This window comes from Panthera pardus, unplaced genomic scaffold (genome assembly GCF_024362965.1).
Source record: "Panthera pardus isolate Hobbes unplaced genomic scaffold, ASM2436296v1 HiC_scaffold_8, whole genome shotgun sequence".
NCBI classification, from domain to species: Eukaryota; Metazoa; Chordata; class Mammalia; order Carnivora; family Felidae; genus Panthera; species Panthera pardus.
The window spans coordinates 151,913,039-151,935,677 of NW_026527013.1; the positions used below are offsets into that span (position 1 = coordinate 151,913,039).

A 22,639-nucleotide genomic window follows, 5' to 3' on the forward strand; every position below is an offset into this window, starting at 1 on the left:
TCAAACTTCTCAAATCTCAACATCTAAATCACCTAAATGATTTGGCTTTAGATATAAGCCAGTTGTAATGATAATAAGGCTCTGGGTATAATCAATTCCATTGATTTAATATATTAATCCTATCTTTATGTACAATACAGTAATATCTGTGCCACCAGAACAGGATCCTAAAACCTACTTTTGTCTGTAATTGGTCTGGCATATTAAGGGAGATATTCATAAATATGAGTTCAACTCTATGTTTATGAAAATCAATAAGCAATTTGAACTCCACAGAACTCACAGTTTCCATATTCTCTGTATTAGATATGTACCTAATCTTAAGACTTCAGCTAAGTATACATAAATGATTCCAAAATCTATGCCCACAATAACAACACCACCTTCAATTCAAATCATATGCATCAAAAAGATCTTTTCTTCCAATGTCATCTCCCATTAAGGACAAATATGTTACCGACATTATTCATTTTTTAACACCATTGAAAAAAATCTTTCATTATGTATTAATTGGACATCCTAACCCATCTTTACCACAAGCGCATTTGTTCCTATGCTGTCTGAAATGCCCTCACCAACTTTAGCTCTTTTCTACATATATCACACTCTTCCTTTATCTCTCAGCTCCCTCCTACCCTTTCTGGAAATTTTACCCCAATATCTTTTTTTCTGGCAAACTCCTATATTATTTGCTGCCTATACAACTAATCTTGTCCTTACTATATCCTCCTTTCTACTGTTGCCTTTTATATTATATATGGGGCCTATCTCCCAATTGCACTTTCCATTATTGTAACACTTATTGAGATAGCCATAGACTTGGCACAGGGAATATAAGAAGATACGGTCTTTTGCCCTCATGAGTTTAGAGTGGAGGAGATGGGTTTGAAAATCGAAGTAAAACATCACATTTTATATGCCATACACAGATCAGATGAAGTCAGAGTCCCACGTAAAGGGAATGATCAAAAAAGTGTTCCAGAGGCAGGTACACTTGATTCTTGAACGAAGAGTGAGTGCCATACAGAGGTTCAAAATGGAAAATAATTTTACAGAGAACCTTGGACAGTGACAGTTTCTCCAGAGCAAATCGTGCTTGAGTCTCAGTACCTACACATGAGACTGGTAGTATGTCCTTTGCAGTGATGATGAAATTTAGCAAGCCATTGAAATATCTTTTTAAGGAAATCTGTTCATTTATGAAACATTCATAATCCTTGGAAACATGCTGATCTGCATGTTTCTGTATTTTCAGTGAAAATAGTAAATCTTAAGTCAAATTTAAATACTGCCTCCTCTAGAGTCATAACTGTATTTTCCTGACATTGAAGCATAAGGTTCAACTCTGCTGAATAGGTAATTTCAGTGAGGCAGTAAAATTTAAGCATCACATCTCAGGTTAAAAGTTTGAGGTGCTGAATATCCTTCATGTTCAAAAAAAAAATGACCATCTAATTCATTTACCTAGCAAAGGGAGACCTAACTTTGCCACCTGATAACCATAATCATTGTTAACATGGCTATACATTAATAGATGGGAATATTTTCAATGTACTTCCTCAAGCACTGTCATAATGCAGTAATTATTAAAGTTCTGGGCAAGATTCCAACTGACAATTAAATGACCAAGTCTATTACATCTCCAAATCCTGTTCCAAATGACTGCACTTGCTGATATGCAAGCAACAGTTCAACCGTGCATGGTGTAGCCACTTTAATAAGCAGCCATCTCTATCTTCCAATAAAATGAACTAAACCTACCTTCTGATCAAATATAGAAACCCAAATTATTCAAATGTTTGCATTCTTTATGTACAAAGTCAGTCAAAATGTTAAGACTATCTTTATTCCCTGCTTTACTACCAGTAATTCTAAAAGCACTTACACAGTAATGTCACTAAGAAACTATCTCAAATGTCTTTAATTATCCCCTCTATTTGATGGGCTATTTCACATTTATGCCAAAAACTGTTTCAGCAATTACAATTTTAAAGACTCTGCCTTAGTGAGATCTGTATTTATGACCCATTTCATATAGATAGATTAGTATGATTCCCAAATACACACACACACATCTGGAGAAAAAGAAGTAAAATAATCCTTTCACTGCCCATGTGTGTGTGTGTGTGTGTGTGTGTGTTCACTAATACCTAATAGGTTATTCCATCCCAGCTCATTCTTTATAATGGCTCTCATGAGGCTTTGAGTCACCCTCCAACTATTTCATGGCAAATGATACAAGTTTTGTCATGACCCCTCAAACTGTGAGTGTCTGCATTTGAGAACAGTATGAAATCTCAACTCTTAAGTGTTCTTGGCTTGAGAACAGCCAAGAGAATAACCAATGAAATAAGAAAGTCTGCACCTATTGAAAATGTGGCCAGACTATCTTTTCCTTCTGCAAGTGAACTTAGATCTCTTGACTATCCAGGTAAAAAATATGGGGAAAATCCAAACAGAAAACAGTAAAAAGTGAGAAGAAGGAAAAGAAGAAGAGGAAGAAGAAGAGGAAGAAGAAGAACAACAACAACAACGAGGAGGAAAGAAGAAGAAGAAGAAGAAGAAGAAGAAGAAGAAGAAGAAGAAGAAGAAGAAAAGAAGAAGAAGGAGGAGGAGGAAAGAAGAAAAGAAGAAGAAAAGAAGAAGGAGGAGGAGGAGGAAGAGGAAAGAAGAGAAGAAGAAGAAGAAGAAAAGAAGAAGAAGAAAAGAAGAAGAAGAAGAAGAGGAGGAGGAGGAGGAGGAGGAGGAGGAGGAGGAGGAAGAACCACCACCACTACCACCACCACCATGGGTAATTATACTTTTCATCATGAATTAATGCAAAATGAATAGATAAACAGATATTAAGAAGTCCACACCTCTGGTCTAGGTCTATCAACCAGCAAATCTGGTTCCTGCATTTTGTGAATACTTATTTCCCTATCATCTTCACAAATATTGCAGCCCTTTGTCTCAGTCAACATCAGTTCCCCCCATCAGCCCTTCAGGGGTTGGTTTTCAAGGGCTTGAGCTTCCATGCAGAGCAGATGACTGCGGTTCCATTTCATGCTGCATGAAAGCACTATGCTAAGCCTCAACAATAAACTATTTGAAGACCAATGCTTGGCATCTTGTAACCAATTGTTTTGTAATCACACACATACTAAACGATGTACATATACATATACCACAGTTTGCGTACTCCTCTCTCGAATGAAATAGTCCCATAACTTCAAGAAAAAAAAAAGAATCACTTTCCTTTAAGAATTCTAAGCCTGGTGTTTCCACCTTGATGTTTCTTTCTGCTTTTTTCACTCTGAGACGCAGAAGTTTCATCATAGTACAAGGAAGTGTGTCATTAGGAGATTGTCAGATTAATTAGACAAAATATTTGGCTCCCTAAAATGAGCTCATTGTTTGCCACTTACTCATTTAGGCCTCTTTTCATGCCAGGATGTCTATTTTGGAAGATTCATGCATTGGTGATAATTATAAGTATTATTAAGAAACTTAAGGATTTTATTAGGAAGCCCAGATCCAGAGTCTCCTGAAGAATATGAGGGAAAAAAATGGGTTAAGAAATGAGGAAAGTAATTTCCATTTACTTTCCCAAATTAAGTCTCCTTAAATATAGAGAGACCAACAGACTATAAATGTGGTCCCTAACGTAGGACTCTGCATATCTGAATAGTTGTCTATGGCAGGGCGGTGGGAGGGTGGTGGTGTTCCTGATCTGGGTATTTGATATTTGTGGTTCTGTAATCAACCAACTTTTCAGAGACAAAAGTCAAACTATGGCTCTCTCTTTGGTCAGTATTGCTTTTATTTCACACAGCATTTGACCTTCCAAGCCTCATGAAAGCAGGAAGGCAAAGCCTACCAAAATTCCTGAATTCAATTTGAGACTTACAAGTTTGGACTTCACTTAGATTTTGCATTGTAACACCCTTAATCCCACAACTTCACTCTTGACCTTTAGTGCCTAAGAGTGTTATCAGAATTTTCTCTGTGTTAATACTAGAATCCGAACATTTGAATTCTAGCCTTAAGGTCTCTGTATTTCAAATGCTAGGAGTTAAAACCACTTCTGCTCTTGAAGAATCTGGAGAAAAAGAAGTAAAATAATCCTCTCATTTATGCCTTTTATCTCACAACGCACTTATACTAACCTGTAGCGGGGCACTATTTTGGTTATATATTAAACATATTCACAAGGGACTAGGTACAGGCATAGATCCAGGCAAAGACACAGATGTACATATTATATTACTAAGAAGAGATTTTAAGAGAGAGATGAAGAGACACTGAGTGAGCATGAGCACAGAAGATTGGAGATTCAAAACATAAGCTCAAATCCTAAACTTTCCCAGCTCTGAATGGCATGAGAAATCTTTTTACGAAATGTTTAACTCCTTGACATTATTTCATCTTATCTCTTTCAAAAGTGGTTTTGTTCCCTAATTGTGACCCCATCTCTTTTAGCCCCTGAAACTACTACTGGGTCTCATTCACTCCTCTTTCTCATCCGATGGGTATTCCCCGCACCTCTGCAACCAATCAAATCACCACCATACCATTTCTTTCAACCCAAACCACCTATCAGTTTCCCCTATTGTTCTAAAATGCCTTTTGTCTCTCTTACGCACACAAAGAGGACTTGAATGTTTTTGCTACCAGATTTCAATGGCCCTGGTTTATATGAAGTGTTGGACTTTAACAACTGGTGTTTCCGGAAGCTGTGAAGATCCTAATGACTCTAGTGAAAGAATCTTCATCACTTCCTAGTAGTTCACTAACTTCAAAGTTTCTAGTCAAACTTTAAAATTAGTAGTCCGAGACGTGGAATGTACACCTAGTGCCGTCCTTTACCATCTTTGAGACTCTAAATAAGTGGGTCTCAGGGACCTATTTGAAAGAAGCTCCTATCTCGCTAGCTCCCAAGGTTGCCATGAAAGTTAAAATGAAGCAACACTGAAGCCCACTGTCAACACTTAGGTGATATGCAAACAGAAGGGAACATGCAAAACACCTGCTGGAAACTTCCTCCCTGGGAGATGGAAATGGGACGTTGTCCTCACCTCTGGATTCATGGAACTCCAGTGTGACGTGGGCATCAAATCCAAGGCTGAAGTAATTATTGAAAACATTCAGAGGAAGCTGCAATGATGAACAAAGTAGAGGTGAAGTGGTGTGTAACCAGACAGAGTCAAGGAAGGCCTGATGCCAGGCACCTGTCTCTGGAGCAATCCCTGGGAGAGAGAGAAGCCGTAACCCGAGGGACAAGGTTTTGTGTAGAAAGAACACAGATTTTTGAATTCATTAGCGAAAGCTCAAATCAAATAACACTCCCAAGGATTTTAAATAGGATAGGAAACAAGTGACACAAATACAAATTATTAAATGAGAACTGGTCTTGCAGATATTAGTAAGAGAGCCAAATTCAGCTCAGGGAAACACATGTACAATAGTTACAAAGAATCGGGGCGCCTGGGTGACTCAGTTGATTAAGCATCCGACTTCAGCTCAGGTCATGATCTCACAGTTTGTGAGTTCGAGCCCCGCATCAGGCTCTGTGCTGACAGCTCGGAGCCTGGAGCCTGCTTCAGATTCTGTGTGTGTCTCTCTCTCTGCCCTTCCCTTGCTCATGCTCTGTCTCTCTCTCTCTCTCAAAAATAAATAAACAGTAAAAAAAATTTTTTTTTAAGTTACAAAGAATGATTCACTAAGTGGGGTGCCTGGGTGGCTCAGTTGGTTAGGCGTCCAACTTGGGCTCAGGTCATGATCTCACGGTCTGTGAGTTCGAGCCCTGCATTGAGCTCTGTGCTGACAGCTCAGAGCCTGGAGCCTGCTTCGCATTCTGTGTCCCCCTCTCTCTCTCTGCTCCTCCCCTGCTCACTCTCTATCTCAAAAATAAATAAACATTAAAAAAATATTTAACACTAAAAAAATTTTTTTAAAAGAATTAATTCACTAAACAAACTTAGAGAGTCGATTCAATTGCAAGGATCATGTGCAAGCTACTTAATTAGAGGATATACTTTTTTGAGAATTTATGTTCACCATATTAATATTGCAACTTAAAATGAATAACATTTAATATGCTTACCCTTTGGTTTTTTAAAATCTATTTTGACATAGGTCATAAGCAATTATGCAGTGGTAAACATTCAGCTATCCTTGATTTATAGGGAAAGAAATATACATGTGTATACATATTTGTCAGTATCATCCAGATTTCTATTCAGTCTATCAGACCTTGGATCTTTAATATGATCATGAAACATGCAGATACACATGCAGGGACATACACAAGCCTTCCTAGAGTCCTCTGGGTCCCTGGCTGTTAGCAATGCCAGCTCCATAAAGGAGAGGACAATACAAACTAAAATCCTTCATCAAAAGTGCAAAATTCATGTGCTTCTAAGGCTTCAATGTTAGAACAATCAGAAAAGCATGTGGAAAGTGCTAGAAAGGAAACTGTAGTTCTTCCACTTTTCCTTCGGCAGCTCAGAGTGGAAAGGAAATGTTAAATTAAATAGGCAATTTTATCTCAGCTTGGATAATGTTTCCAGATAATTATCAGGTTTAGACTCCAGACAGAAATATACTTGTCTTCTGTTAGAAATAAGTGTTTAACCCTCAAGATCCCAAAAGTAAGTTTATTGCACTGTTTTATGCGTCCCTTGATCAGCAAGATTTTGTTTGACTAGAATGTGGACCTTGTCCCATTAAGAGATAAATGAAATGAGAGGGAGAGGAACAGAAAGAGATATTAATACAGAAAAAAAAAAAAAAAAAACCAGATTGCCTTGGCCTCCAATGGAAGGAAAGAATGAAGGCTCCCCACCCCCAACCCCGATGGGAGGTCCCGAGTTAGAGCTTGTAACAATTCAGAGGTCAAATCAGCCCCCTTAGAAATGGCTACAACTGACTCCAGAACAGGGGAGAAAATAAATACAGAGCAGTGCCAAAATCATGTCTTATTCTCCTGGCTTCATATTTGAGAATGTCCAGTTCCTGCACTTAATCAAAATACCAAGCCTGTGTAATGAGAGCAAGGGTTGGTGATCTTGCCAAAAGCACAGATAGGTTCATCTCTACCATTTATGTTTTCTTGGCTACAATTCTAACCCATGTCTTAGCATTCACTGATAACTCAGGAGAACATTTGGTTACCATCCCCTAAATAATACCCCAGTTTAGACTTTTATTAAATTCTTATTCACATCTTTCAGGAAAAATTGCCTCAATTTTCTACACATCTCAAAAATCCAATTTTTCAAAGCCCTTTAATTATCTGGATTAATGTTTCCTGGCTGCACCAAGGAGTCTTTCCATTTCTTAAGCTGTCAGGAAGAGATGCAAATAGAGATTTCTCTTGAGGGCCTAAGCATTCTAAGATTGGTGGAGAAAGGACCTTAAATTTCCATACAATTATTTTTTCACTTTGGCTATTTTCTACCCAATTTCTATAGGTCAGATACATTAGAAAGTATCATATCCCAAGATGATACCTGCAGTTTAAGCAACATTGTGACATTATGAATGCAAATCAACTAAGCAGTCATGGTATCTACTAGAAACCTTATAATTTCTGGATCATGGTTTAGGGGAAAAAACATGAAGAGAAGATAAAACGTATTTTCACTTATATTAGCCAAATAAGAAACTTGAGTGTTTATCACAATTGGTTAGGATCATGGTGTCAATAAATAAATAGATTTTGGTTGGGTTCAAAAGGATAGCTGGTTCAATTTATTTTAAAGCAGCAATGCCCATGACAATAAATGTGAAAGAAAGAAAGAAAGAAAGAAAGAAAGAAAGAAAGAAAGAAAGAAAAGAAAAGAAAAGAAAAGAAAAGAAAAGAAAAGAAAAGAAAAGAAAATACCCAAGACAATCTTGACCTCAATCAATGGCATAATCCAATAAAGCAGAGATGTCATTTAAAGAACAGATTCCGAGAGCCACCTGGGTGGCTCAGTCAGTTAAGCGTCTGACTTCAGCTCAGCTGACTTCAGCATCATCTTCCAATCCAGGAGTTTGAGCCCCCATGTCGGGCTCTGTGCTGACACTCAGAGCCTGGACCCTACTTTGGATTTTGTGCCCCTTCCCCGCTCATGCTCTCTCTCTATCTCTCAAAAATAAGTAAACGTTAAAAAAAATTTAGGGGCACCTGGGTGGCTGAGTCAGTTAAGCTTCCAACCTGGGCTCAGGTCATGATCTCACGGTTCATGAGTGTGAGCCCCCCTGTCAGCACAGAGCCTGGAGCCTGCTATGGATTCTGTGTCTCCCTCTCTCCTGACCCTCCCTTGCTCTCTCTCTCTCTCTCTCTCTCAAAAATAAACATTAAAAAATTTAATAAGAAAAAATTTTTTAAAAATTTAAAGTACAGATTCTGATCCTTCAACCTGCATTTACTTCAGCAGAATCGATGGAGACTGGGCCCCATAATCTGCATGTTTCATGGACACATGTGGAGTTTCTTATGCATGAAAAACTTTGTAAACACTCTCATAGAAGAAAAGTGGAAAGTAATATGCAAGGAGAGTTTACTTGGCAACCTGTCAAATTTATATGAAATTGAGGTGCGAACTTCGAACCAAATTTACCACCAAAACTCTGCACTAACATGTGTACAATTGTGTCTTTTCATTTGTCTTGGGTGGAAATGAAAGCTTCATCACTGAAGGAAAAATATGAAATCAAAACATTTATTTAGGCATCTTCAAGTCCCAACCAAGTGATGAAACTGGCTCAGTTAATACTTCCTAAACGTAAGAGATATTTAGTATCAGACAAGACATCTCAGGAGGTTATCTTTCTATCAAAAAACCATATGCCTAATGCTTCAGAATATCCATATTTTTTCACCATCCCATAGGTTCTGAGATGCAGTGCTTGAGAGATCAGAAAATGAATATATGTATTTCTGGTGTGGAAGACAAGGAGTAGGAGATCTCAGTCTTTAGAAGTCAATGAGGCAGAATCATTGAGTAGCGTTAGACTCCTAGCCCCCGGGGCCATAAACTCAAACATTATCCTGTTATCTCATAGGAAGGAATCAGCATATGATTCTCCAGCCAGGAGTATATTTCCTGTCACTCAGGCACATGCTCCAGGATTCCTCTCTGCTGAAGAAAGAGCTCTCTCACCTTACACACACCATCTTCAAGTTCTTCTGGAGGCAAGTCTGGGTTTCTTTCCACGTGGAGGTTCCAGCGATCCAGCTGTACAATTGTCCCGTCTTCGACTTGGCAAAGGATCTTCGAAACAGGTTCATCAGTGTAGCCCTAAGGAATCAAAGAATATACCCACTGCCATCTGGAGTAGCGAACAGTACAGCCAAAGGTATTTCATGCAAGCAAGAGCCCTTCTGCTGTAGCTCTGTTTATTTTGCGATTAGCAAGGCTGGGAAAGTACACTGTTTTCCTTGAGGTACTTAGAATCTAAGACAAAAGTCACAGGTAACGTGCATAGAGATACTGCTCAACTGGTTTGAGCTTAGTAATTTTTGCCAGCACCAAGAACCAGTAGTCACCGGTAGGCATTTGAGGGCCATGCTGGATAGCTGCTTCCATCAGAGTGACAAGAGGACTCCCCAGGTCTCCTACTAGAGGAATTTGAGAGACACATAGGACAAGTATGTGTGGAAAAGGAGGAAAGGAATCCAGGTGGCATATGAGAGACAACTTTTTCAATTAACATTACACTTCACCTCCCTAACCTTGCAGTGGGACACCGTTCTTTCCATGGCTGAAGGCAAGTCTGTCTGAGGCACAGCCCTATTATGCAACCACTTAATACTTGAGCATGTATTTACTGGCAGCATGATTATTAAGGATAGTCAAGTCTCTGATTTGGATGTGAGGAGTCAACAGTGATAAATATATTTACATGAAGCAACTAATTTATTATCATTTATACTATGCTCACTGTAGGAGGTCAATTCACCCAATGCCAAATTCATATCTGCTAATATCTGAAGAGAATTAAAACCTAATGGAGGACAATTCACCCAAAGGTCAAATTCATATCTGCTAATATCTGAAGAGAATTTTCATGGAGCCCAGTCCAATCTCTCATATGAGCAGATAAAAAGCTGGTGGGGCTGCATATGTTAGCATATTGTGCCTCCTTACTATCTTAACACTGTAAAAATGTTAATAAAAGAGCTGGTGAGTGACAGGTAAACTTCTTCCACTAAGCTTAACTAAAGTTGGCTGTATGGTGGGAAGGACAGTTGGCTATCTGTTTCACAAAGCCATGATAACACCAAGCAGAAAAACAAAATGCTCAATAAAACCCGTAACTCTCTTAAACAAAGGACTGTAATCTGAACCAGATTTGCTCTTCTGGCCAAGACTGAGGGTCAGGATCAATTCAGGTCCGTGTGCTTGTTTTACATAAAGACTTGAGGCCAACCCACCCACCACCTTTCAATGGATACCTCAAGAAGCCCCAGGCCTGTGTACCAACCCCCACTTTTTATACCATACTTTCTTCTCTAGATGATTCTAAATTTGAACTGAAGAAGGTCCCAGATAAAACCATGAAGCAGGGGCACCCTAATTCTCCATTCTAACTTATTCTTTGGACAACAGTAGCATATTCCCTTCCCGTTAGAACATCTGTGGATTCAGGGACCCCCCTGCTTGATGGTATGGGTGGTCCCTGGGAACAGTTCTTACCCCTCCCCAGTTGAGAGTTCGAGCCAGGTCGTTCCCAGTTCCCAGTGGAAGGACCCCGACGGGAGGCTGAGGGCTCAGTTGCAGTTCATCCAGAATAGAAAGGATCCAGCCCACCTACAGACATTTCGGGGGCCAGAAGAGATATGAGAAAGATAGGTAAGTTACAAAGACAACCTGAGAGAAGGAAGCTTTAAAAAGCAAACGATATAGTTTGACTTTTCTTTAAAATATGTACGATTTAATCTGGTAGTCAAGAAACAGACCACTTATCTCAAACAGTTTCAAAATGGTGAGTCCCTAAAGGGAGAAGGACCATTTTGTTTATGCTGTCATATAAGCAAAACTGGACCCACTCATCTGTATGTTTAACTTGAGATCTACCTTCAAATTTAGACCAGTTTAAAATCTGGGGAGGTTTACAATATAGGCATTGGAGACAATACAAGACTTACAATCAGACTGAATTTCAATTTTGGTCACACTCGCTACATCATCTTGATTAAATTATTTAACCTCACTGAGATTTATTTACCTGATTTTCAAAATGGAGATAATGCCTACCTCACAAGACTGTTTACAGATTAAACTAAAATGCATATAAAGCCCTTAATATGGTCTATGAAAGCACTAATTAAATGGTTACCCTCCATAACACCATCTTAGAAATTAGTAGCATTTTCCTAATGATCCCCATATTCTCTGTAATGAAACATTATGAAAACATAATTATGCATGGTCCTAGTACTTATTATAAGTTCAGGCAGAAAATAGATACTTATATACTAGAATCATATTCCCATTTAATCTTTTTCTAAGATAAATAATACTTTAGGTTTGGTCTTATAACTATTTAGAATAATTACCCAAAACCTGGAAATGGCAAAAAGAAACTTGCATATCCTCACAAAGTCCTACTAAGGTGGCATTTTACAGGCCTAAGAACTTTATAACTGTAGGCTAACTGGAATATTTCTGTCCTGTGGATACACAAAGATCGAGAATAGAAGATTATGTTAAAGGTTATGGTTTTATTCCCCCATATGGCCATAAACTGATTTTATCTCACATTTAGAAAAATTGTTTTGGAATAAACTACATAATCCTTTCCCTCTACTTCTCCAATAAGTCAACTCTATCATCTTGGTGGATGCGAGGAGCTAAATAAATTTGAGCTAAGCTCTTCGTCAAAGAACTAAATAAATTTGACATGCATTCATTCTACATTTGTATGAGTCCTATTTTATTTTTTTTAATAGTACTTTAACAGTATATGTAGTGCACACTACATATAAAACACAGAACTAAGCAACTGAAATAAGATGAATGAGCTGGAACAAGGTAAGTTAGACTGGATGCCTGCTCCCAAGGAGCTTACAAGGAACAAGGACAGAAACAATCACTGCTTTCCATGTGCTGACTTCTGAGCAAAGTTCTCTTATTATTAAACTTCAAAATGACTCTGTAAGGTAGGTAGAAGTCTCATCTCCATGTAATAGATAAGGAGGCCAAAACTTGGTAATATCATACCATTACTATGGTAATATCATACCATTTATGTAGTACAGATCGCATTCAAAATTAGGTATGCTAAACCCCAAGGCTGACCTCTTAGCCACTCTGGGACAGAGAGCCTTTCAGTAAAGACCCAAACCCTGTTCCAGATAGGGCCTGACCATGCTGAAGACAGAGGCATATACTTTTGGAATCTCTGGAATACTGGAGAAACCTTAGAAATTGCTCAAACCAATTCAGTTAATTTGCAGATTTATTAACTGAGGTGCAAAGAGGTCAAGCAATTTGCTCAAGACTAGATAATTAGGAGTGTCAATGTCATGATCTTATCAGGTCTCTTGACTCCATCTAAAATCCTTTCACTACCACAGTATTCCTTCCAGGATGTAAAACTTGACCGTCCATCAAGAAGCCTGAAATTGTGCTTACCTTCTAGAAAGGCATACCCCCGTGTTCACCCAATATGATGAACTAAAAATCCAGATCTAAAGAAGTGTCCAAAAATCCCTCCACTCCCTGGGCAATTCCCTCCCAGACAACTTCTTAGGTTCTGACCTAACACTTTCTTAGTTGTCTTACACACAGTACAAACAAAGCTTGCTAATGAAGTGTAAGGGGAAAAAGAGTCAGATGCTAAAATAGATCTGATGACTATGCTAGATACCGTTCTTGCTCAGCTACCTGTGCACAAACTACACACAGTAGAAGCAGATCCCTCTAGTAAACTACAAGACATGAAAACTCAGAAATCCCAACAATCGGGGGTCACTGATTGCAGATGCAAATAGCCCTGAGAACTAGAGACTCAGAAATGCAATGGAACTCTAGAAATTCGAACTCAACATCCCATATAAAGAAGGCAATCTCTTTACAACTTTTCTAAGAGATGATCACTGTGTCTCCCCCTTATGAACTGTACTCACAAATCTGTCTACTTTCTTTCAGGTAGATTTAAATTGGAAATTCGTTTCTTATGCATAGTTGAAACAGGTCTCTCTTTTCTTGTTGGGATAATGTCATGTGTTCACATTTCCGATACCCAATGCACTCCAGACACCAACGATAGGAAAAATAAATCCTCAGGGACCAGAAGCAAAGCAAACACAAAATGGCAAGCAGATGAAGCCAGGAGTTTGGCTTCTGTCTGATAACAGGGAGTAGAAGTTCACCCCTCCTGACAGGGGGCCATGTATGAATAAGGGTCCCTCTTGGCCAGCGGGAGAGAGGCTGGAAAAGAATGTGAGAACCCCTGCCTGAGGCCACAGCCCAAAGACAGGGAGACCCCTTGCAGCTGGAGGGAGAAAGCCGCCAGCAGTGGGCTCACCTTCCCCCTGGCTTGCTGATGTACCTCAAACATCCAACACCTCCTCAGGATGGGTGCCTTAGTCATCTAAGGAAAACCCACTCGAGTCTCAGAGTGCTGGAGACCATGCAAAGGACTAGGAAGGGATAGTGATAGGATGCAGAGAAAGAAAAGGGAAAGACCAAACACAACAAAATAACTTCCTCTGAAGAGGACCCTGCAAAGAAAAATTCTAAATCGCAGGAAGAACACTAATACCAAGATGGACGGGAATAGGAAGGATCAGTCCACAGTGTGTGAAATACAAATACTTTTCAAATAACTGAAATGAGTGTCCTGTAATTTCCATGAATTGATGGGGTATCTTCTTAAAGAATTTTTTAATGTTTATTTATTTATTTTGAGAGAGAGAGAGAGAGAGAGAGAGAGAGAGAGAGAGAAACCCCAAGCAAGCCCAGCACTGCCAGCCCAGAGCCTGACACAGGACTTGATCTCATGAACCATGAGTTGGACACTGAACTGACTGAACTACCCAGGTGCCCCTGATGGGGTATCTTCTAATAATTCTTTAATCGGTATAACAGCGTTCATTCAAATCTTCTTAAGCTGTTCCTGTTTTCTCAAAAAAAGTTGCCAAGAATCGACACCATACTGTGATATAGTTCCTCAGAATGGCAGGAGCCCTCAGGTCCCCTGGATTTCTCACCATCTCCTTTTCTCTCACACTTGCCCTAAACAGAAGAGGAAAATGTATAACTGATTTGAATTAAAGGATCTCCCCCTTTCTTATTAAATGATTTAAGAACTGCATAAATGTAAGAGTGCCTCGGTGGCTCAGTTGATTAAGCGTCTGACTTTGGCTCAGGTCATGATCTCACAGTTCATGAGTTCAAGCCCCACATCAGGCTTGCTGCTGTCAGCACAGAGGCTCAGATCCTCTGCCCTGTCTCTCTCTGACCTTCCCTGGCTCGCGTGCTCTCTCTCTCTCAAAATTAGATAAACATGATTTAAAAAGAGGGATGGGCAGCTACTTATCTCCCTTGATCAAGAATTGCATAAATACATTCTACTTTCTTTTTCCAATAGCCAAATATTTTCTTCTGAATACAACCAGGTAGGTTTAGTAACCCATTATTACCTAACCTTAGGGCCATCAAATGTCACCTGCCTTTCATAACCAAGATGTGTCATGAAGTTCTTTTAAGTGCCACCAGTAGGCTAATAGTTCTTTTAGCAGAAGAGGGTCTGGATCTTTTCTCATAGTCCTCAATAGCGTTTCTCATCCAAGAGCCACATTACTCAACAGCAGCTTCCCCAAAAGGCAACAGAACGTAGGGTGTAGGGAGACAGAGCTCAGTGAACCCCGCTCCATCATACATGGGCTGGGTGAGTTTAAGCAAGTGACTCCGTCACTCCAAGTTCTCTCATCTGTCTCTCAAGCCTGTTAGGGGTATGTTATCAGTTAAACACCATGTAGACATTTCTTATCTTGGCAAATAGGAGATGCTTAATTAACATTAGCTGCTGTGATTAGGCTTTATTTTTCTTCCTCTTCACTTCCTCTATGAAGGCCCAGTTTCCTAGAAGCAAAATGCCCTCTTCCTTTTTCTCCGCTTAACGCTGAACCTCAAGTTCACAAATCAATCCCACCTTTGACTGCCATCAATCACAAAGTCTTTCACACACTATCAAAGACAGAAAAGCCAAGCTGTACTGAAGCAGAGAGGTGCTACAAAAGAGGAAGGGATGGGAGAGAGAGACAGAGAGACAGAGAGACAGAGAGACAGAGAGAGAGAGAGAGAGAGAGAGAGAGAGAGAGAGAGAAAACAAATACACTTACAATAGCAGGAGACAGAAAAGACCTTGAGTAATAATCTGTATCTGTCCTTATAAAAGCAGAATTATACAAAGGATCTTCAGGCCCAAAGCTGTTCTTGGGGCCTCTCGCTTACCAGCAACCTGTTCCTTCTGGAAGTCCAGGCTTCAGGTTCTTAGCAGGGATTATGTTTGCTAGGCTATCACATTTCCACCAAATCATCTCCACCGGCTCATCCAGCACTCCTTCAGTTATATTTAATTAATTGCAAAACAGCACTTGGCATATTTTCCACCACAGCTGAAGAAAACTATCCAGATTGGGTGAAATCATTTCTGAGTTTGCAAGGTTCTTTCCTGCCTTTGTGTTAGGAGGAGCAGGGCTGAGGGATCTGAAACAGCACGGTCCTGGGATCTGTCCCTGAGCAGCCCCACAGTACTGTCCCCACAGCTGGCCAATGCTGCCACCCCTGTCCACACTATGCTCTGTCACTGCATGTGTCCCCAGTGCACTGCGAGCAATATTTTCATTCTGCAAGGTACTAACATCAGAGGTGGCTGAGGGGTGGCAAGAACAGTGAATTGACATTTTTTTCGAACAGACCCAATACACGTAGTTCCTCATATGCTGGCAAAAAGCGAAGGATGTGCATGTTGAGAAATCAAAAGACGTAGAACATTTCTGAACTGAAAGATCATCAAGACGGCATTTAACGACTGGGTGTCCCTTTCTAGTATGTACATTAGGATTCTTCTGATGTTTTCATTTATACTTGTACTTAATAGTTTTTAGGTCATCATGTGTTAAAAAGAACTGTTTAAGGAGCACCTGGGTGTCACAGTTGGTTGACCGTCTGACTTTGATCTCAGCTCAGGTCATGATCTCATAGTTCATGGGTTTGAGCCCCTTCTCGGGCTCTGCTCTGATGGTACAGAGCCTGCTTGGGATTCTGTCTCTCCTTCTCTGTGTCCCTCTCCCACTTGTGTGCACACACATGCTCTCTCGCTCTCTTTTTCTCTCAAAAAAATGAATTAACATACATTTTTCAAATAAAAATATATGAAAATCACTGTTTAAAATCAGCCCTAAAGAAATCAAGACAGAAGGTGAGAGAAATGGGTGGGGGAGGGATATAGCTAGGCTAGCACTTCGGGAGAAAAGGGGTTTGGGATGATGTGCTTGGCACTATCACTTAAAGGGAAACAGTACTTTCTTCCCTGCTGTGGCTGCACAAAGTCCAGCAAGGAAGTGCCTTCTGTTTAGGGTGTATCTTCATCTAGGGAAGCCAACTGATCAAGAAATAAGCATGAAGGAGCTGGCTACAGAGTTTAACTCCAGGCCTCCGGAAAGAGGGCAAGGCGGTTAAAGGTGGACCTGCTGTTCCAGCCCCGTTATCGAGGTCAGAGGTCAGACAGGTAGGGACCACACTGCACCGTAAGGAGCCATAAGGAGGGGAGGGCACGGGCGCCTCTAGGCTCTTGGTCCACGTGCCCTTCACTATTCGAGCAAAATGACAGCTACGGGGAGCTGGACAGGTAGAGATGTGCCCAAGGAAGGGAAAAAATACAAATTTACTGCATAACCCAAGAGCAGCTGGTTGACAAACACGAGGGTCTGAGATCATTCTTGAGTTAGGGGAGTTTTCCTAGGGCCTTGAGAAGATGTGACAACCATGTGACAGCCTTAGGATTATGCTAACCAGTTACAAAAAGATGACATTTGTACTGTCCCCTGCAGCATCCACTGGCCACATGCGGCGACTGGGCACAAGAATGTGCCTACTACAAACCGGAGGGGCTCTAAGTCAAAATAGATGCTGGATTTTGGAGACAGCGCAAATAGAATATAAAATAATCTCATGAGTGATTCTTCTAGGACTGCATGTTGAAGTGATAATATTTTGGAGATACTCGCTTAAATAAAATGTAGTATAAAATTAATTTCACCTGCTTCTGACTTTAAGTACCTTCTAGAAAACTTAAAAATGTGGCTTGTATTGTAGTTCTCTTGAACAGCAATGGTCTATGCTATTGTAATGCTACAGCTATGAAGACCCTTAGGGATGCAAATGTATCCCCTTGCAGGTTTAGAAGGTCTCAAAGGAGGGTAAGGAACCTGCTGAAAGTGACGGAAATACAGGCACCCAACAGGGTCTTCTGCCTTCAAGTGGAATGCAGGAAGATGGGCTATTTAAAAGTGCAAGGAGGCAGAGCAACACAAAAGGAGTACTGAAGCCTAAGAACTTGTTTCCAAACTGGGGCGCCCGGGTGGCTCAGCTGGTTGAGTGTCCGACTTTGGCTCAGGTCATGATCTCGGGGTTCATGAGTTCGAGCCCTACATAGGGCTCTGTGCTGACAGCTCAGAACCTGGAGCCTGCTTCAGATTCTGTGTCTCCCTCTCTGCCCCTCCCCTGTTCGTGCTCTGTCTCTCAAAACTAAATAAACGTTAAAAAAATTTTTTTTAATAAAAAAAGGTAATTGTTTCCAAATCAATGCAAGACATCTATACGTTAATATTTTGTGCACAAACTGATGCAGTTAAGGGTTAATACACCCCCCTCCTAATCAGTCAAAAGAAATTCCATTCCTGATTCTCCCTGGAACCTTGTCACTGCACTGACAGAATTCTGACGGCTTATGGTGATAGATATGCTCACTGAGTAAAGGCTGAGTGCCTTAAGTCAAATGTATACCTGACACTCTCAGGAACCATTCTTCACTTGCCTAAAGCCAGCAATCTTTCTTCATAAATCCATCAGGAGGCCTTGTCTTTATATATAAACTCTGTCCCCACTCAAAATTTAAAGTTTCATATTCTAAACTAATAAAATTAAAAGTATCAATCACTGACCTAGAAAAAATATTTCAAATTCCATGCATCTTTCACAAAACATCCATTTTAACCAAGTAAAGTAAACTAAAACTTGGTCTTGCGTAAGGTACAAGATACACAGAGTTTTGATCCTGAGTGATTAAAGTACAGAGGTTACTATTGAGAAAATAATTAACACAAAAGCATGCACCAATTCTAAGGTAAATGGGCTACTTTCCCTTTGGGCATTAAAGTAATTTACCGGCTCTAAGGTAACTCTACTACTTTCCTTGGGGCGTGCCTGTTGCAAGGGACCGAGGGTAAACATCTAGTGCATTTGTGAGTTACGTGGAAGGATGTGAAAAATGAAGTCAGGAACATAGATGTGGTCCCTAGGAGGAAAACCTACCTGGAACATAAAAGTAGTATCTAGCCTTGTGAAGCACCTATTAATTATGGCGTATTTAAAGAAAGGATGCTAGGAAAGACAGGCTAAGTAGGAGAACCAGACAGTCTTCATGTCAAAAGGTGTTATTAATGGCACAAGGGCGTATTCACAGATATTCAACACTGTAATCGGGCCTGGTCTTCAGGATCCATTAGCAATCTCCCAAGTCTCATTTGCTCATCATTCTGGTTTTGTCCCAGATAAGCTTCTTGAAAACCACTAGTGACACCCTAGTCTCCAAAATCAATGATAATTCTGCAGTCTCTCCTCCAGGATATAACCACTGCCTCCTTCTTTGAAACTCCTTTGTGTTTTTTTTTTTATTTGGTTTTTTTCTTGACAGAATGAACTACGGGTGGTCTTTTCTACGTCTGTTTTTTCCATTTTCCTTTTGAACTTTGGCCCGGACTCCCTAACTGCAGTTCTTTCACAAATGTCCGGACTTGGCTCTCTTGTCCTTGTCCTTTAGGCTTTAAAACCCCAGGTTTCCAAATCCTTCTCTAGTTGCAGGGAATGCCTCAAACCATACAGCCTAGAATGTCCTTCCTACACAAACCCGCTGAGTAGAGGAAAGGGACAAGAAAGGAGAAGCGAGAGCAAGGTGCCACAAGGCTCGGCGATGATGGGAGAAGTTTGGAAGGCGTGGTGCTCGATCAATGGTAAAGCTCAAGATTTAGAGATGGAATAGGAAGGGGATGTGGATTTGAGGTCACGGACACGTAGGTTAAAAAAGGATAAGAACTATGAATTCAGGATAGCACCTGGTCTGCTGCTGTCACTGAGATTTAGAGAGGGAAAAAAGATGGGCGCAAATACTGAAGTCATATAGGAAGACAAGGAGATTCTAAAACAAGGAAGAGCACTATAGTAAAGGGTCACAATAAGTTTATACTTTAATTAAGATAACTATCTGGGGACAGCTGAGCTAGGAATATGTGTGCATGTACGTTAAACATAATATATATTTATTGTATCTATAAAAGACACACTGAGCTAAGAAGAACACGATGTGTGTGTAAGTGAAATGTAATAAATTAAATGAATGTATATATGTATATAAATACACACTATATATGTATCCAATGTATATTATATCAGACACATCAATTAATGTGTATTATCATATATATGATGTGATATATATGCATATATATATATATATATATATATGCATATATGTATACACATATATGTTATCTCCTCAGAGGATTTGTTTGGATATAATTCTACTAAAAAAGGTTGGGAAATTTTCACAGCAGCCCATCCCTAAGTATATTTCCCTAGAACACTACAAATGCTTGAAATTTAATTGGGTATTGTAGCAGAAAAAAATTCCCTGGTCAAATAATTTTGGACAACGCTGGGTTAAACAAAGTGAAATAGGTTTGGCTTCTCAGCTATAAGAGTTTACATTGAATTTTATAAGCTAATAATGTGTATTGTGAATCTTAACAAACAGTAAACATTGTTTTCCCAACTGCAAAATGTTTTCTTCTCCATGGAGTAACTTAAGGGACCGGTGGAAACACTTCTATTTTTTTCCCCAGTTGCATTTACCGGTGCATAATATGTATCCAATGCTACATTAAGTGCTCACTTGCTATGAGAAAGAGTTAGAAGATTTTGTTGCTACCTTTGAGAATAAAACATTCTAATTAGGGAGATTAGAGAAAAGTCAAAGAGAGTTCATAATAAAATCCTAGATCCTGGGAGAGCAGACTCCAAATACAGAAGAAAAAGACACTGGACAGCAGCATCTAAATGTCATGGTTCTCAATTCTTTGCCTTTGCTAAATATACCAACGTAAGTAGAGGGCAAATGGAGAGACAGATGAGGCAAAGAGAGGAAAATGTGACAATATTAAACTTCAGCCCAATTCCATCTTTTCTTCAAAAATGAATACAAAGGATACCAATCAATGATCTTTAAGGCAAACCAATGTCAGCATTTTAAGTTCTATTTCCACTTGTAAAAGAATGAAGACAATAATTTTGTCCATATACTTCTCCTTAATTGTGACCAATTAAGAACAAATTAAATAAGGGTTTTTTTTTAAAGAATCTAGTCATCTATAACCTTCATTCTAATAATACGACCACATCCTTACCTTGTGGAATAGGAAAGGATATAGTCAAGCTGAGGGAGTAAAACATAATTTACTAAGACCAAGTATGAATCCATGAGAACAATAATCAAGTCTCTTATAACCCTTTATGGGCTATGCTTCACATGACAGAGACCTATGTTTTAGGGGACTGGAAAGAGGTGAGGTGGGAATAAATAAGGAGAACTGTCATAGGGAAAACAAAAGAAAGATGGAAGAAATAAAGGAGACAACTGGATTCTATTTCAAGGACCTACCGTTCCATCCCCGCCACAGGCCAGAATTCGCAGATTTGGTACCTTCCTGTATAACTCAAGCCTGTAGAGGAGATAGAAGACAAATTAAACACGAGCACATCACTGGCCATCGCAGAGAGAAAACCCAGGGCACAAGAGGGCTCTGGGATATCCACTGGAGAAAATGTATAATCAATGTAATGTCGTCAAAACTAGTTACCAAGTCATCACGAGGGAAGAGACCCCAACAACTGCATCAGAAGTTGGCAGCAAAAGTCAATTTTTAAATGGCTGACATTGGAATGGGATTTCAGGATGTCCCAGGGTTTCATTTCCCACAATCGCTATTAATGCATCAACTCATGTCGTTTCCCTAGTTAGTTTCGACTTCCTTTTCTTTTCCCATCATACCCTTCCCTCCTTTCTCAAAGGAAATCATCATGAATCAATAGTCAATGCTGATTGTATGTCTCCTCCTCATACTTTATAAGCTTTTCCTGGATTGTTTTTTTTGTTTTTTTTTTTTTTTTGAAACAAACAGAAAGTAGAAACCTTCTTGAAACCTTCTACTTTCTACACTTAATCCCAGTAAACCTTTTCAGAGAGACAGGGTGCTGGGAGGATACCTACTAGTAACATGACCACACCTACAATCCCAGCTCTCTCTCTTCAGAGAGAGAACCAAATTTATACTCCTCGGCCCAAAGAGGGAAGACTTACTGACTTCTCTTTATTTAAAATTTGTCTGCTTAAAGTTAGATCATTTTTCATGTTGGCTCTTGAGAAAATACAATTAGACCCCCACCCCACCCCCTGGCTAAAACATTTGCTTAAGCAAAGCGATTAAACGCCTCTGTTCTAGAAGACATCACCTTGTAAATCTTGGTTTGGTTTTGTTTTGTTTTGTTTTGTTTTTTTCTGAAAATATCTCCTATCTGGTCACATTCTTCATGATGATCTATGAAGTCTCTACCTAAAGTGTAACCAAAGTGGTAAGATTTCACGATTTTGCCCTTCTGACGGGGCAGACGCCAAGGTAACAGATATGCCTGAGTCCATCGAAATACAGAAAAAAATACAGAAGTTTTATAGCGAACTCTAGTGGCAAAGAAGTTCACAGATTAAAAGAATGACAGGAGAAATTAATTTTTATATGTAATGTTCTCCTGAATGCTTCAAATATACAACTTTCCATTTTACACAGGAATATTATTTCTCTAGAAATTATCTGACTTGATGTTTCTTTGCCTCTGATATTGCTACTTATTCAAAAATAATTAGTATCCCTTAAGTTCTAATGTTTCCCAGATGACATCCAAACTATCTTAATACATGGGGTTTTTTTCATTTTTTTTTTAATGTTTATTTGAGAGAGAGAGAGAGAGAGAGAGAGAGAGAGAGAGAGAGCGCACACGCACAAGTGGGGGAGGGGCAGAGAGGGAGACACAGAATCTGAAGCAGGCTCCAGGCTCTGAGCTGTCAGCACAGAGCCCATCATGGGCCTTGAACTCATGAACCGTGAGATCATGACCTGAGCTGAAGTCGGGACGCTTAACTGAATAAGCCACCCAGGAACCCCAATACATGGGTTTTGAAAAGGGAATCAGACAGTAGCAGAAAGAGCCCTGTTCTTTCCCATCATGTACCCCATCACCATCACCAAAGGGAAGATACAGGATACCTGTTACCTATGGCTAAACTTTATTTTCAATGTTTCTAACAAAAATAGAATGAAATTTCT

At 39.7% G+C, this 22,639-nt stretch overlaps 1 protein-coding gene across 12 annotated transcripts in view; it reads right to left on the reverse strand.

The window, feature by feature from the left end:
* DGKI (diacylglycerol kinase iota) overlaps positions 1–22,639 on the reverse strand; it is a 449,436-nt gene that overhangs the window by 186,285 nt on the left and 240,512 nt on the right. For all 12 annotated transcript variants that reach the window (XM_019452873.2, XM_019452870.2, XM_019452874.2 and 9 more), the window contains 4 exons: positions 20,920–20,980; positions 10,668–10,781; positions 9,132–9,269; positions 5,058–5,136 (listed from right to left, as the gene is read on the reverse strand). In XM_019452873.2, coding sequence (XP_019308418.2) covers positions 5,058–5,136; positions 9,132–9,269; positions 10,668–10,781; positions 20,920–20,980 — 392 coding nt within the window. The remainder of the gene's footprint in view (positions 1–5,057; positions 5,137–9,131; positions 9,270–10,667; positions 10,782–20,919; positions 20,981–22,639) is intronic.